Here is a 16,642-nt window from a genome sequence, read left to right as displayed (position 1 = left end):
GAATAGTCCCTGCCTTTTTATTTGCTAGATATTTAGCTTTCGGCCAATCACATAACAAGCTATATTTAATCACAAATAAAATAGCCTATCACGAAAGCAGCTCTGACTGAGGCAAAGGAGGATAGCCGTGTATTTGCCTGTAACGTCAGTGTAGGGGGGTATTTAAATCATGGTTACCCCAATACCCTGGTTATTAACACAATCTCACACATAACATGCAAATAGCATAACCTCAACCCAGTTAAATTAAGTGATAATGTTTCCATTAGTTTCTAACAGTGTATATAAGCTTATAAAGCTATAACAACAAAAATGCATTACAAAACTGCACAATGTTTCAATATACATTGTTTGCAGCTATATAATTATCTGTATGACAGAGCATTCCTTTTTATGTCTAAGGTATAAACTGGATCATTGCCTGTTGCACGGGGATAAACGAGGTATTTTGACGGATAAACCTGGCGCTCAAGGTTCATGGAAGGTTGAGGGATTTTCGATAGAAAGCACACGCAACAATGAATTTGAACAGGCGAAGTCAGCAGTCGTCTGTTTCCTGCCTGTAGCTGGGTCCTGTATGGAAGCCCGTGCGAGGCTGTCCCGGAGACCCCGCGCTGCCTGCACCTCTCGTCTTGGGTGAGTTTGTGACAATGTAGCAATTTCTCTATTAATCTGAATAAGTAGAATAAAGCTACAACATTTGCAGACTGCAAACCTCGATCAAAATTCCGTTGTCCTTGCATGGCAAGGCGTTTCATTTTCCAACAAATTCCCAAGCACACCCCCTTGTCCAAGAGTATTCCAACATTAACTCATATTTTGCTTGCAATGAGCTAGCAACGCAATTGCATTTAAGGCAAACAAAATAATGCGTCATGCAAGCTGAAGTGCAACGCTGCCGTGCATTATAAACGTGTTGATACTAAACCCGCTTGTGATGTTTTAAATGTCAAATGTATACTACGTCGGAATGTGTTAACACGAATGTTGATAGCATTAGCTGCTAGGTTAGCTAACTGACTAACGAAAGGGAAACTGCACCAAAAGCTTCAAATAGTTAGTAAATTCAGACAATTAGCTACATGCATCAAACGAACATGCGAATTATTTTAGAGGACAATGTAGTTACAGGGAAAAACGACTATCATGTAAATACATTAGATGCATTCAACACTAGTTAGTGGCTCGCAGTGTCCCTCCTTTCATATGCTGTGCACCGCTCTGCTCTGCTGGATGCAATGGCTCGAGCGCTTTAGCTTCAAACCAAAACCAACATTCTGGAGAGCAGCAAATGGACTTTTCTCCCTTTATATAGGACACTGGTGTTATCAGCGTCAATCCGCTGCTCTAGTGTCCGCCTACCTAAACTCACCATCTGATCTACCGTTAGCTTGCTACTACTCAACTTGTTTCTGTCAATACTCGATACGATCATAGTAGAGATATTTAAAACATAGCTGCTTTGAGCCACGTCTTTGTACAGCTTGCATCAATATTTGGCAACTCTGAATTGAGCTTCTATTCTTTGCTTGTATTAAAATAAATCTAAAAGGAATGATGGAGTGAGTGTGAACCGCACATTTTTACCTCGAGTGTATTTGACGTTAATCTATAATCTGTTGCTGAGAACATATTTGTTATGGCTTTTCAACGTCTGCCATATTGTATTTGGTACAAATCATTCCCTATATTATACGTTTATAGAATCTGGTAATATTGTGTGGCTGTTGAACAAGTTGAGATGACTAAATTGGTTTTTACCTTAGATTGAATCTATATGTTTTGATCATGAGTTTCCAATGGTTGTAAAGCTCAGGAGAGGTCTGTCCATAGTAAAGAGATTTTTTGACACCACACTCAACAAAGCAAGTCCTGCAGGCTCTAGTTTTATCTTGATTGTTGTCCAGTGATATGGTAAAATGCTGCAAAGAAAGACCTAGTTAAACTGCAGCTGGCCCAGAACAGAGCGACATGTCGTGCTCTTTATTATAATCAGAGGGCTAATTTTAATACTATGCATGCCAGTCTCTCTTGGCTAAGAGTAGAGGAAAGACTGACTGCGTCACTTATTGTTTTTGCAATAAATATTAATATGTTGGAAATTCCAAATGGTTTGCATAGTGAACTTACACAGAGCACTGAAACACACACTTACCCCACAAGACATGCCACCAGGTGTCTTTTCACAGTCCCCAGGTCCAGAACAAATTCAAGGAAACGTACAGTATTATACAGAGCCATGATTGCATGGAACTCCCATCTTATATAGTGCAAGTGAACAGCAAACCTGGTTTCAAAAAACAAATACAGCAACACCTCACGACACAACGTGACCTACTTGTTGTGTAACTGATAGATTCACACCACATGTTCCCTTGGTGTTTTTAAATGTACAGTACCAGTCAAAAGTTTGGGGACACCTACTCATTCCAGGGTTTCTTTATTTTTTTTACTATTTTCTACATTGTAGAATAATGGTGAAGACATCAAAGCTTTGAAATAACACATATGGAATCATGTAGTAACCAAAAAAGTGTTAAACAAATCAAAATATATTTTATATTCTTCAAAGAAGCCACCCTTTGCCTTGATGACAACTTTGCGCATTCTGTCAACCAGCTTCATGAGGTAGTCACCTGGAATGCAATTCAATTAACAGGTGTGCCTTGTTAAAAGTTAATTTGTGCAATTTCTTTCCTCCTTAATGTGTTTGAGCCAATCAGTTGTGTTGTGTCAAAGTAGGGGTGGTATACAGAAGATAGCCCTATTTGGTACAAGACCAAGTCCATATTATGGCAAGAACAGCTCAAATAAGTAAAGAGAAACGCCAGTCTATCATTACTTTAAGACATGAAGATCAGTCAATAAGGAACATTTCAAGAACTTTTAAAGTTTCTTCATGTGCAGTCACAAAAACCATCAAGTGCTATGATGAAACTGGCTCTCATGAGGACCGCCACAGGAAAGGAAGACCCAGAATTACTTCTGCTGCAGAGGATAAGGTCATTAGTTACCAGCCTCAGAGATTGCAGCACAAATAAATGCTTCAGTAGCAGACACATCTCAACATCAGATGTGTGAATCAGGCGTTCGTGGTCGAATAATAAGAAGAGACTTGCTTGTGCCAAGAAACATGAGCCATGGACATTTGACCAGTGGAAATCTGTCCTTTGGTCTGATGAATCCAAATTTGATATTTTTTGTTCCAACCGCCGTGTGTTTGTGAGACGCAGAGTTGGAGAACCATGATCTCTGCATGTGTGGTTCCCACCATGAAGCATGGAGGTGTGATAATGTGGGGGCGCTTTGTGGTGACACTCAGTGATTTAATTAAAAAAACAAGTTTTTTTTAATTCAAGGCTCTCTTTAACCAGCATGGCTACCACAGCATTCTGCAACGATACGTCAACCCATCTGGCTTGGGCTTACTGGAACTATCATTTGTTTTTAAACAAGACAATGACCCAACACACCACCACGCTGTGTAAGGGCTATTTGACCAAGAAGGAGAGTGATGGAGTGCTTTATCAGATGACCTGGCCTCTACAATCACCAGACCTCAAACAAATTGAGATGGTTTGGGATGAGTTTGGACCACAGAGTGAAGGAAAAGCAGCCAACAAGTGCTCAGCATTTGTGGGAACTCCTTCAAGACAGTTGGAAAAGCATTCCAGGTGAAGCTGGTTGAGAGAGAATGCCAAGAGTGTGCAAAGTGGTCATCAAGGCAAAGGGTGGCTACTTTGAAGAATCTCATATGTTTTCATTTGTTTTACACTTTTGGGTTACTGCATGATTCCATAAGTATTATTTCATAGTTTTCATTATTATTCTACAATGTACAAAATAGTAAATGAAGGAAACACCCTTGAATGAGTAGGTGTTTAAACTTTTGACTGGTACTGTATGTACATTGTAAAGTATTTAGTCTGTGATGTCCTTTTTGTTGTCGGACCCCAGTAAGTCTAACTGTCGGCTAGTTATTAGAGTCATTGTGGGATTTACCTCGTCTATGTACTTATTGATGAATCCGGTGACTGTTGTGGTAAACTCCTCAATGTTATAGGATGTGTCCCAGTCTTTACTAGCAAAACACTATTGTAGCCCCACATCACTTATATAGTGTGCGCATCACTTGTTAACAGGAAGCAGAAGGCTATGTATGTCATTTGCCCTGATGGTCTGTGTGAGTAAAGTTAATCAATCAATCAATCAATCAAGCACCTCAGGAGTAAGTGTCAGTTGGCTTTTCATATCTGATCATTCAGAGTATCTCTACCGCTCCTGCTGCCTCTAGAGAGTTGAAAACAGCAGGTCTGGGACAGGTAGCACGTCCGGTGAACAGGGCAGGGTTCCATAGCCGCAGGCAGAACAGTTGAAACTGGAGCAGCAGCACAGCCAGGTGGACTGGGGACAGCAAGGAGTTATCAGGCCAGGTAATCCTGAGGCATGGTCCTAGGGCCCAGGTCCTCTGAGAGAAAGAGAGAATTAGAGAGCATGCTTAAATTCACACAGGACACCGGATAAGACAGGAGAAATTCCCAAGATATACCAGACTGACCCTAGCCCCCCGACACGAACTACTTCAGCATAAATACTGGAGGCTGAGACAGGAGGGGTCAGGAGACACTGTGGCCCCATCCGATGATACCCCTGGACAGGGCCTAACAGGCAGGATATAACCCCACCCACTTTGCCAAAGCACAGCCCCCACACCACTAGAGGGATATCTTCAACCACCAACTTACCATCCTGAGACAGGGCTGAGTATAGCCCACAAAGATCTCCGCCACGGCACAACCCAAGGGGGGGGGGGGCGCCAACCCGGACAGGAAGATCACGTCTGTGACTCAACCCACTCAAGTGACACACCCCTCCTAGGGACGGCACGGAAGAGCACCAGTAAGCCAGTGACTCAGCCCCTGTAATAGGGTTAGAGGCAGAGAATCCCAGTGGAAAGAGGGGAACCGGCCAGGCAGAGACAGCAATGGCGGTTCGTTGCTCCAGTGCCTTTTTGTTCATCTTCACAGTCCTGGGCCAGACTACACTCAATCATATGACCCACTGAAGAGATGAGTCTTCAGTAGAGACTTAAAGGTTGAGACCGAGTCTGCGTCTCTCACATGGGTTGGCAGACCATTCCATAAAAATGTAGCTCTATAGGAGAAAGCCCTGCCTCTAGCTGTTTGCTTAGAAATTCTAGGGACAGTAAGGAGGCCTGCTTCTTGTGACCGTAGCGTACGTGTAGGTATTTACGGCAGGACCAAATCGGAGAGATGGGTAGGAGCAAGCCCATGTAATGCTTTCTAGGTTAGCAGTAAAACCTTAAGTCAAGTCAATCTGGAAAGTTTTGAATATGTCCTGTCAATTTTTCAACCAATTTTTAATTTTTAAAAATGTATTGTTATTATTTTATTTCCCTTTCCAGGTGATTTTAGTCAAGCTTTGCCTACTAGCCATGTTTCCCTAATGTTCTGCCCAGGTCCGTGGGCAATTTTGATTTGATTGTATGGTTACAGATTAATTTCTAGAGGAGAAAAATACGTTCTAATGTTGCAAACACAGCCTGCTTCCTGTTGTCACCCGGATTCAAATGTATTTTTCCCTAAGCACATTTGAGATACTTAACATCATGATATTAAAGGCCCGTTTTACTTGATGTTTAGTCTACTTCATGTTTTCTGTTTTGCCATGGAAAATCAAGTTTAGTGGTATCGCGATGCTGTGATTAGGTTCAGGACGCAATGAGGAACATGTAGCCTATGACCTTGGTGGAAGTCTGTTATTTCGGCCAGAACAGAGAATGGAGAGAAATACCACAACTTCCCCCTAAACGATAATCACACTTTCAGTGCAGCCAGTTGGGTTGTCTGGAGGGACAGGTTTCAGTTTTCCTAGAGTGTGACGGAAAGCTTTCTCCAAAGCATGTCACCGGCTAACCCATTCCTAGACGCTGACTACCTTTAGTGCATATTGACGATATTATCTTCTGGCCGGGGGAGTATTGTTGCGCGCCCCGACACTCATTCTGAAAGTTAAAACGCATGGCCTGTGTTATGGTGTTGGAAACATACGTTCCGTGTCTTTCATATCAGCAGAGCAAAACCGTAACATTACTACTTTATAAGGTTAGGTTAGTGTTCTCACACGGCCATACTTTTGTGTTACAGCGCTTGTTTATGGAAGAACTAGGACCTGTGCTAATTATCTATCTAGTTAACTGGGGAGGAAGTGATGTTGCCGTGTGTTAGCTGACTGGGGAGGAAGTGATGTTGCCGTGTGTTAGCTGACTGGGGAGGAAGTGATGTTGCCGTGTGTTAGCTGACTGGGGAGGAAGTGATGTTGCCGTGTGTTAGCTGACTGGGGAGGAAGTGATGTTGCCGTGTGTTAGCTGACTGGGGAGGAAGTGATGTTGCCGTGTGTTAGCTGACTGGGGAGGAAGCGATGTTGCCGTGTGTTAGCTGACTGGGAGGGAAGTGATGTTGCCGTGTGTTAGCTGACTGGGGAGGAAGTGATGTTGCCGTGTGTTAGCTGACTGGGAGGGAAGTGATGTTGCCGTGTGTTAGCTGACGGGAGGAAGCGATGTTGCCGTGTGTTAGCTGACTGGGGAGGAAGCGATGTTGCCCTGTGTTAGCTGACTGGGGAGGAAGCGATGTTGCCGTGTGTTAGCTGACTGGGGAGAAAGTGATGTTGCCGTGTGTTAGCTGACTGGGGAGGAAGTGATGTTGCCGTGTGTTAGCTGACTGGGGAGGAAGTGATGTTGCCGTGTGTTAGCTGACTGGGGAGGAAGCGATGTTGCCGTGTGTTAGCTGATGGCAGGAAGCGATGTTGCCGTGTGTTAGCTGACTGGGGAGGAAGCGATGTTGCCGTGTGTTAGCTGACTGGGGAGGAAGCGATGTTGCCGTGTGTTAGCTGACTGGGAGGGAAGTGATGTTGCCGTGTGTTAGCTGACTGGGGAGGAAGTGATGTTGCCGTGTGTTAGCTGACTGGGAGGGAAGTGATGTTGCCGTGTGTTAGCTGACGGGAGGAAGCGATGTTGCCGTGTGTTAGCTGACTGGGGAGGAAGCGATGTTGCCCTGTGTTAGCTGACTGGGGAGGAAGCGATGTTGCCGTGTGTTAGCTGACTGGGGAGAAAGTGATGTTGCCGTGTGTTAGCTGACTGGGGAGGGAAGTGATGTTGCCGTGTGTAAGCTGTGTGTTAGTTGACTGGGGAGGAAATGATGTTGCCGTGTGTAAGCTGACTGGGGAGGAATCCAAATCAAATCAAATGTATTTATATAGCCCTTCGTACATCAGCTGATATCTCAAAGTGCTGTACAGAAACCCAGCCTAAAACCCCAAACAGCAAGCAATGCAGATGAAGAAGCACCTGTTGCCGTGTGTTAGCTGACTGGGGAGGAAGTGATGTTGCCGTGTGTTAGCTGACTGGGGAGGAAGTGATGTTGCCGGCAAAGGTTTTTCCAGAACTAGTCACTGCCTAGCTGGTTGGATTCTATGAACTAATTTCCACCTTGAGAAAGATTATACATTTGATATTGATCCAGTGACACTGTGAGCATGATACGCCTCTTGATAGTGTGTATTTTATTTAACCTTTATTTAAACGGAGTCACATTGAGAATTTAGAACTGTATCTATTCAATAAAAGCAATCCCATTCAACCTCAGAGGTCCTCAATCAATCATTTTTTATTTTATTTTATTTCACCTTTATTTAACCAGGTAGGATAGTTGAGAACAAGTTCTCATTTACAACTGCGACCTGGCCAAGATAAAGCATAGCAGTGTGAACAGAAAACACAGAGTTACACATGGAGTAAACAATTAACAAGTCAATGACACAGTAACAATCAATAATGTTAACTGCCTGAGTGACACCAGCCCATCTAACTGCCTTGAACGCTGCAGATTGTTCCACAAATTAGGGGCAAAACCCCCCCGTAGATTTTCCCTAATCTGTGGAGACTGGAGGGATCTCTAGTGTTATCCATTCCTGTAAACGGGTTTGGTAATTTAGGATTTTCATCTTAATTAATGATGTTACATATTGAGGGAGTTTCTGTCAGATTGCTTTGTAATTAAGAGCATGCAGCATTCCTCTTAGACAGAGAGGTCTGTATGCACCCCGTCGTCCGTGTGCACCCCGTCGTCCGTGTGCACCCCGTCGTCCGTTTGTTCACAATAGCCCTATTTGGTAAAAGACAGTCTGTATAATGGCAAGAACAGCTCAAATAAGCAAAGAGAAACGACAGTCCGTCATTACTTTAAGACATTGTCAGTCAATATGGAAAGTTTCCTCATGTGCAGTCGCAAACACCATTGGGCGCTATGATGACACTGGCTCTCATGAGGACACTCATGATGGAGTGCTGTATCAGATGACCTGGCTTCCATAATCCCCTGACCTCAACCAAATTGAGATGGTTTGGGATGAGTCAGACCGCAGAGTAAAGGAGAAGCAGCCAACAAGTGCTCAGCATGTGTGGGAACTTCTTCAAGACGGTTGGAAAAGCATTCCTCATGAAACTGGTTGAGAGAATGTCGAGAGTGTGCAAAGCTGTCGTCCAGGCATAGAAGGCTGCTTTGAAGAATCTAAAATATATTTTATTTTGATGTCTTCACTATTATTCTACAATGTGGAAAATAGTAAAAATAAAGAAAAACCCTTGAAGGTGTCCAAACTTTTGACTGGTACTGTATGCTAAGTTGCTCTCAAAATGATCATAATGGACTTTCTCCACTTCTGCTCTGCCTTTCTGCATTTTCTCTTTAATTGGTTAATTTCCTCAGTCATCCCAGGGACTCTCCATTTGGATGGGTCCTTTGTCAATTTGACTGGAGTTATGGCATCAATGGTTGCCCTTAATTTACTATTAAAGTGATCAACTAAATCATCACAAGAGGAAGGTAGAATAGGTGGTGGAGTATTGTTCACACACTCAATAAAATCTGTAGCAACTTCAGAGGTCTGATAGTGTTTCTTAATAATGCATTCTTTATTACCCTGTGCTGTGGGCAACAAGGTAGTATAAAGCAACATCATCAATAGAGGATATGTCAATAGAAAGCCCCTGGGTAATAACCAGGTCTGCCCAGTAGAAAGCCCCTGGGTAATAACCAGGTCTGCCCAGTAGAAAGCCCCTGGGTAATAACCAGGTCTGCCCAGTAGAAAGCCCCTGGGTAATAACCAGGTCTGCCCAGTAGAAAGCCCCTGGGTAATAACCAGGTCTGCCCAGTAGAAAGCCCCTGGGTGATAACCAGGTCCAGAGTATGGCTGTTTTATGGGTGGGTCCAGTAGAAAGCCCCTTGGTAATAACTAGGTCCAGAGTATGGCTGTTTTATGGGTGGGTCCAGTAGAAAGCCCCTTGGTAATAACCAGGTCCAGAGTATGGCTGTTTTATGGGTGGGCCCAGTAACATGTTGGATAATGTCTATAGTGCTCAAAAGGCAAGTCTACAGATTGTGGATAAGAGAGAGATTTCAGTAGAATAAGACCCTCAATATTTATTGTAACAGAGATCCCAGTGCAGTTTCACCACCCTGTGAAGTTCATCATAACTTATTTAATGTGTGGCTTAATAAACTGCATGGTTTCCCGTGTCGTAGTGGGAGGACCACACACCATGTCATCGCGTGACTCCAAGTTTACTTCCACATGGTTTTCTAATGATCAATTAGCCTTTTAAATGTATAAACTTGGATTAGCTAACACAACGTGCCATTGGAACACAGGAGTGATGGTTGTTGATAATGGGTCTATGTACGGGTATGTAGATATTCCATAAAAAATCAGCTCTTTCCAGCTACAATAGTAATTTACAACATTAACAATGTCTAAACTGTATTTCTGATCAATTTGATGTCATTTTAAGGGACAGAAAATTACCTTTTCTTTCACAAACAAGGACATTTCTAAGTGACCCAAAAATGTTGATCAGTAGTGTGTATAGTTGTGTGTGTGTGTGTGTGTGTGTGTGTGTGTGTGTGTGTATACATACATACATGTATGTACAGTTGAAGTTGGAAGTTTACATACACCCCAGTTTTAAACTATTTCTGACATTTCATCCTAGTCAAAATTCCCTCTCTCAGGTTAGTTAGGATCACCACTTTATTTTAAGAATGTGAAACGTCAGAATAATAGTAGAGAAAAAAATGAAAGCCAGACTACAGTTTGCAACTTCACATGGGGACAAAGATTGTACTTTTTGGAGAAATATCCTCTGGTCTGATGAAACAAAAATAGAACTGCTTGGCCATAATGACCATCGTTATGTTTGGAGGAAAAAGGGGCAGGCTTGCAAACCGAAGAACACCATCCCAACCATGAAGAACGGGGGTGGCAGCATCATGTTGTGGGGGTGCTTTGCTGCAGGAGGAACTGGTGCACTTCACAAAATAGATGGCATCATGAGGTAGGAAAATTATGTGGATATATTGAAGCAACATCTCAAGACATCAGTCAGGAAGTTAAAGCTTGGTTGCAAATTGGTCTTCCAAATGGACAATGACCCCAAGCATACTTCCAAAGTTATGGCTTAAGGACAACAAAGTCAAGGTATTGGAGAGGCCATCACAAAGCCCTGACCTCAATCCTATAAAAAAATGTGTGGGCGGAAATGAAAAAGCGTGTGCGAGCAAGGAGGCCTACAAACCTGACTCGTTTACACCAGCTCTGTCAGGAGGAATGGACCATAATTCACCCAATTTTAAAGGCAATGTTACCAAATACTAATTGAGTATGAAATCTTATGACCCACTAGGAATGTGATGAAATAAATAAAATATGAAATATATCATTCTCTCTACTATTATTCTGACATTCCACATTCTTAAAATAAAGTGGTGATCCTAACTGACCTAAGACAGGGAATTGTTACTGGGATTAATTGTCAGAAATTGTGAATGTTTAAACGTATTTCGCTAATGTGTATGTAAACTTCCGACTTCAACTGTATAGTTGATAGTGTGTATGTATGGTTGATAGTTATATATAGACATTTTTATTTTCACATTTTTTATTTCAATTTTATTTAACCAGGTAGGCTAGTTGAGTACAAGTTCTCATTTACAACTGTGACCTGGCCAAGAATAAAGCGAAGCATTTCGACACACAACAACACAGTTACATGGAGTAAAACAAACATACAGTACAAAAAGTCTATATACAATGTTTGCAAATGAGGTAAGATAAGGGAGGTAAGGCAGTAAATAGGCAATGGTGGCGAAGTAATTACAATATACCAATTAAATATTGGAGTGATTGATGTGCAGAAGATGAATGTGCAAGTAGAGATACTGGGGTGCAAAGGAGCAAGATAAATAATTAAATAAATACAGTATGGGGATGAGGTAGTTGGATGGGCTATGTACAGATGGGCTATGTACAGGTGCAGTGATCTGTGAGCTGCTCTGAAAGCTGGTGCTTAAATCTAGCTATATAGATAGTTGATAGTGTGTGTTTATAGTTGATAGAATCTTTGTGTCCCATATACACCATAATGATTGATGTAATGAACTAAATATTGTTGGGGATGTTAATGTGTTTTCAGTTGACATGGACGATGAAGATGGCAGGTGCCTGCTAGATGTCATTTGGTGAGTTCATATCCTCTTCAAAGTACTGATTATGTTCTAATATCCACAATACACACCATCTAGTATACCTGGCCAAGACATTGGTTCACACCGAAAGGTGGTTCGGATCAAATCCCCGAGCGGACAAGGTAAGAATCTGCCCTTCTGTCCCTGAACGAGGCAGTAAACCCACCATTCCCCAGTAGGCTGTCATTGTAAATAAGAATTTGTTCTTAACTGACTTGCCTAGTTAAAATAAATAAATATATATATGCAAGTGTGGATACTGGGACAGGGTAATACACTGACTTCAGACAGTATTCACACCCCTTGACCTTTTCCACATTTTGTTGTTAGACCCTTCATTTTTACAATGGATTCAATTGATATGTTGTGTCATTGGACTACACACACTACTATCTTGTCAAAGTGGAATTGTTTTTATTTTTACAAATTAATAAAAAATGAAAAGCGGAAATGTCGAGTCAATTAGTATTCAACCCCTTTGTTACGGCCTAAATAAGATCAGGAGTAAACATTTGCTTACTTCACATAATACATTGCATGGACTCACTCGGTGTGCAATAATATTGTTTAACATGATTTTTGAATGACTACCTCATCTCTGTACTCCACACAGAATTATCTGTAAGTTCCCTCAGTCGAGCAAGGAATTTCAAACACATATTCAACCACAAAGTCTAGGGAGGTTTTCCAATGCCTCACAAAGAAGGGCACCTAAAAAATAGCAGACATTGAATATCCCTTTGAGTATGGTGAAGTTATTAATTACACTTCGGATGGTGTAACTAACTTGATTATGCCATTCTTAGTGCAAATTTAGACAAAATAAAAAGACCTAGCTACACCCAGTCACTGCAAAGGTACAGGCGTTCTTCTTAACTCAGTTGCCAGAGAGTAAGGAAACCACTCAGGGATTTAACCATGAGGCCAATGGTTACGGAGTTAGAGTTTAACGGCTGTGATAGAAATCTGAGGCTGGATCAACAACATTGTAGTTACTCCACAACACTCACTTAATCGACTAGAGTGAAAAAAAGGAAGCCTGCACAGAAAATACAATATTCCAAAACATGCATCCTTTTTGCAACAAGGCACTAAAGCAATACTGCAAAATATGTGGCAAAGCAGTTCACTTTTTGTCCCGAATACAAATTGTGACGACCATAGTTTCAAGCATGTTATCGTTATGATTGTAAAGAAACAGAATGGAGCTAAGCACAGCAAAATCCTAGAGGAAAACCTGGTTGTCTGCTTTCCCCCAGACACTGGGAGATGAATTCACCTTTCAGCAGGACAATAACCTAAAACACAAGGCCGAATCTACACTGGAGTTTCTTACCAAGAAGACAGTGAATGTTCCTGAGTGGCTGAGTTAGTTTGGACAGAATTCTGCTTGAAAATCTATGCCAATACATAAATTATTTTCTAGCAATGATCAGCAACCAATTTGACAGCTTGAGGAAACTATAATAATGGGAATATCTGTGCGGCAGGTAGTCTAGCCGCCCAGATAAGAGGATTGGGCCAGTAAACTTAAGGTCGCTGGTTGAATCCCTGAGCAGACTAGGTGAGAAAATTTGCCCTCGAGCAAGGCATTTCACCCTAATTGCTCCTGTAAGTTGCTCTGGTTAAGAGCGTCTGTTAAATGACTGAAATGTCAAATGTGAATTAAGTATTGTACAGTCCAGGTGTGGTAAACTCTTAGAGACGTACTCAGAACAACTCCCAGCTGTAATCAAAGATGATTCTACATGTATTGACTCAGGGGTGTGAATACTTATGTAAATCAGCTTGTAACACAACAACATGTGGAATAAGTCAAGTGGAATGAATACTTTCTGAAGGCAATGTGGATGTGACCTCATTGTCTGACCAATGTTCCTCTCTTCACAGTGACCCAGAAGCACTCAACGATTTTCTTCATGGATTAGACACCCATGTAAGTGGCTGCTATTTAACTGCAAGGATGGTTGGAATGCATCTATTGTACTTGCCAAGCTGAGGAGTTACCTGGATTATTTCATAGCAGTTGACTTGACGCACTGAGGACGGACGCGGTTGACCTGACGCACTGAGGACGGACGCGGTTGACCTGACGCACTGAGGACGGACGCGGTTGACCTGACGCACTGAGGACGGACGCGGTTGACCTGACGCACTGAGGACGGACGCGGTTGACCTGACGCACTGAGGACGGACGCGGTTGACCTGACGCACTGAGGACGGACGCGGTTGACCTGACGCACTGAGGACGGACGCGGTTGACCTGACGCACCGAGGACGGACGCGGTTGACCTGACGCACCGAGGACGGACGCGGTTGACCTGACGCACCGAGGATGGACGCGGTTGACCTGACGCACCGAGGACGGACGCGGTTGACCTGACGCACCGAGGACGGACGCGGTTGACCTGACGCACCGAGGACGGACGCGGTTGACCTGACGCACCGAGGACGGACGCGGTTGACCTGACGCACCGAGGACGGACGCGGTTGACCTGACGCACCGAGGACGGACGCGGTTGACCTGACGCACCGAGGACGGACGCGGTTGACCTGACGCACCGAGGACGGACGCGGTTGACCTGACGCACCGAGGACGGACGCGGTTGACCTGACGCACCGAGGACGGACGCGGTTGACCTGACGCACCGAGGACGGACGCGGTTGACCTGACGCACCGAGGACGGACGCGGTTGACCTGACGCACCGAGGACGGACGCGGTTGACCTGACGCACCGAGGACGGACGCGGTTGACCTGACGCACTGAGGACGGACGCGGTTGACCTGACGCACCGAGGACGGACGCGGTTGACCTGACGCACCGAGGACGGACGCGGTTGACCTGACGCACCGAGGACGGACGCGGTTGACCTGACGCACCGAGGACGGACGCGGTTGACTTACTGGCACCAGATAACCTCTACTTCTGTTGAGCATGGAGACAAAGTGACCATCTTAGTTCAAGTTCACCGGCTACTGCACACATCTCGTGCACTTATCTAAAGGGATGTGTGTGTTTCTGTTTCAATGGGCTTTGCTGCTGCTTGTGGTTTCTTGCTTTATGGGGGAAGTATACGTGGGGGAAGTATACGTGGGGGAAGTATACGTGAGGGATCTTTAGGATTTCAACTGTGCCTTTTCACTTTATTAATCCACAATGACCACTACTAATCTAACGCAAGCCCTCTTTTGATTCTGTTTGTTCCTTGCTTTCTGTCCCTCTCACCTCTAAACCACTTTTGCTGCCCCTCCTCAATCTTGGGTCACTGGTGGGTCTGCCCGCCTCTCTCGCTCTCTGTCTGCCTGCCTCTCTCGCTCTCTGTCTGCCCGCCTCTCTCGCTCTCTGTCTGCCCGCCTCTCTCGCTCTCTGTCTGCCCGCCTCTCTCGCTCTCTGTCTGCCCGCCTCTCTCGCTCTCTGTCTGCCCGCCTCTCTCGCTCTCTGTCTGCCCGCCTCTCTCGCTCTTTGTCTGCCCGCCTCTCTCGCTCTCTGTCTCTCTATCCTTGTGGGGTGCGTCTCCCTCCGGCCTGTTTGTCTGTCGTTCTGTTTCCCCTCTGTCCTGGCTTTGTCTGTCGTTCTGTCTGTCTAGCTGGACACTGGCGACCTATTGGATGGCTCGAGCGATCCCTCCAGCTCTTTCTTCTCGGGTGCTGGGGTGAGTGAAGGCCCTCTAACCTCTAACCTCTGACCCTCCTGTCTCCATTCATACATGTTCATGTAGCATGCATTCTCTCCCATCATGTCATATCACACTTCCCTCCCACTGGCTGAGAGGCCTAACACTATAGTGGTCTAGGAAGGCCTGTCTGGTCAACATCTCCACGATTTGAAGCATGTGTCAACCCCTTCCTTCTCTACTCTACTCCTCATCCCTTTTCTTCTTGACCTCCATCACAGACTCCCTCTTCTCCTCGTCCTCATCAGACCTTCTCCCTCCTGTTCTTGTCCCCATCAGACCTTCTCACTTCTCATCCTCATTACAGACCTTCTCTCTGTCCTCATTAAGACCTTCTCTCTTCTCCTCGTCCTCATTACAGACTTTCTCCATTCTCCTCGTCATTAGACCTTCTCTCTTCTTCTTCTCCTCTTTAGACCTCTCTTCTCGTTCTCCACCAGACCTTCTCCCTCTTCTCGTTCTCCACCAGACCTTCTCCCTCTTCTCGTCCTCCGCCAGACCTTCTCCCTCTTCTCGTTCTCCACCAGACCTTCTCTCTTCTTCTCGTCCTCACAGATCTTCTCTCTTCTCCTCGTCCGCATCAGACTTTCTCTCTCTTTTCGTCCTCCTCCAGACCTTCTCCCTCTTCTCGTTCTCCACCAGACCTTCTCTCTTCTTCTCGTCCTCACAGATCTTCTCTCTTCTCCTCGTCCGCATCAGACTTTCTCCCTCTTCTCGTCCTCCGTCAGACCTTTTCTCTTCTCGTCCTCCTTTTCTCTTCTCGTCCTCCTTTTCTCTTCTCGTCCTCCTTTTCTCTTCTCGTCCTCTTTCTCTTCTCGTCCTCTTTCTCTTCTCGTCCTCCTTTTTCTCTTCGCGTCCTCTTTCTCTTCGCGTCCTCCTTTTCTCTTCGCGTCCTCCTTTTCTCTTCGCGTCCTCCTTTTCTCTTCGCGTCCTCCTTTTCTCTTCTCGTCCTCCTTTTCTCTTCTCGTCCTCCTTTTCTCTTCTCGTCCTCCTTTTCTCTTCTCGTCCTCCTTTTCTCTTCTCGTCCTCCTTTTCTCTTCTCGTCCTCCTTTCTCTTCTCGTTCTCCGTCAGACCTTTTCTCTTCTCGTCCTCCTTTTCTCTTCTCGTCCTCCTTTTCTCTTCTCGTCCTCCTTTTCTCTTCGTCCTCCTTTTCTCTTCTCGTCCTCCTTTTCTCTTCTCGTCCTCCTTTTCTCTTCACGTCCTCCTTTTCTCTTCACGTCCTCCTTTTCTCTTCACGTCCTCCTTTTCTCTTCTCGTCCTCCTTTTCTCTTCTCGTCCTCCTTTTCTCTTCTCGTCCTCCTTTTCTCTTCTCGTCCTCCTTTTCTCTTCACGTCCTCCTTTTCTCTTCACGTCCTCCTTTTCTCTT

At 44.5% G+C, this 16,642-nt stretch overlaps 1 protein-coding gene across 4 annotated transcripts in view; it reads left to right on the top strand.

Annotated features, from left to right (window-relative positions):
- The first annotated feature begins 210 nt into the window (after positions 1–210).
- LOC110508135 (BRD4-interacting chromatin-remodeling complex-associated protein) overlaps positions 211–16,642 on the top strand; it is a 66,830-nt gene continuing 50,398 nt past the window's right edge. For 2 of the 4 annotated variants that reach the window (XM_090223454.1, XM_036964623.2), the window contains exons 1-4: positions 548–636; positions 11,549–11,594; positions 13,491–13,536; positions 15,189–15,254. In XM_090223454.1, the coding sequence (XP_090079580.1) occupies positions 11,554–11,594; positions 13,491–13,536; positions 15,189–15,254 (153 nt within the window). In that variant the 5' untranslated portion in view covers positions 548–636; positions 11,549–11,553. Of the gene's footprint in view, positions 637–11,548; positions 11,595–13,490; positions 13,537–15,188; positions 15,255–16,642 lie in introns of all 4 variants that reach the window. The other 2 variants (XM_090223455.1, XM_090223453.1) reach the window with 1 other exon arrangement.

This window comes from Oncorhynchus mykiss, chromosome 27 (assembly GCF_057628025.1).
Source record: "Oncorhynchus mykiss isolate SJ-2025 chromosome 27, ASM5762802v1, whole genome shotgun sequence".
NCBI lineage: Eukaryota > Metazoa > Chordata > Actinopteri > Salmoniformes > Salmonidae > Oncorhynchus > Oncorhynchus mykiss.
Note: the sequence above shows the minus strand (reverse complement) of the source record. Positions and strands in the feature narration are given on the sequence as shown.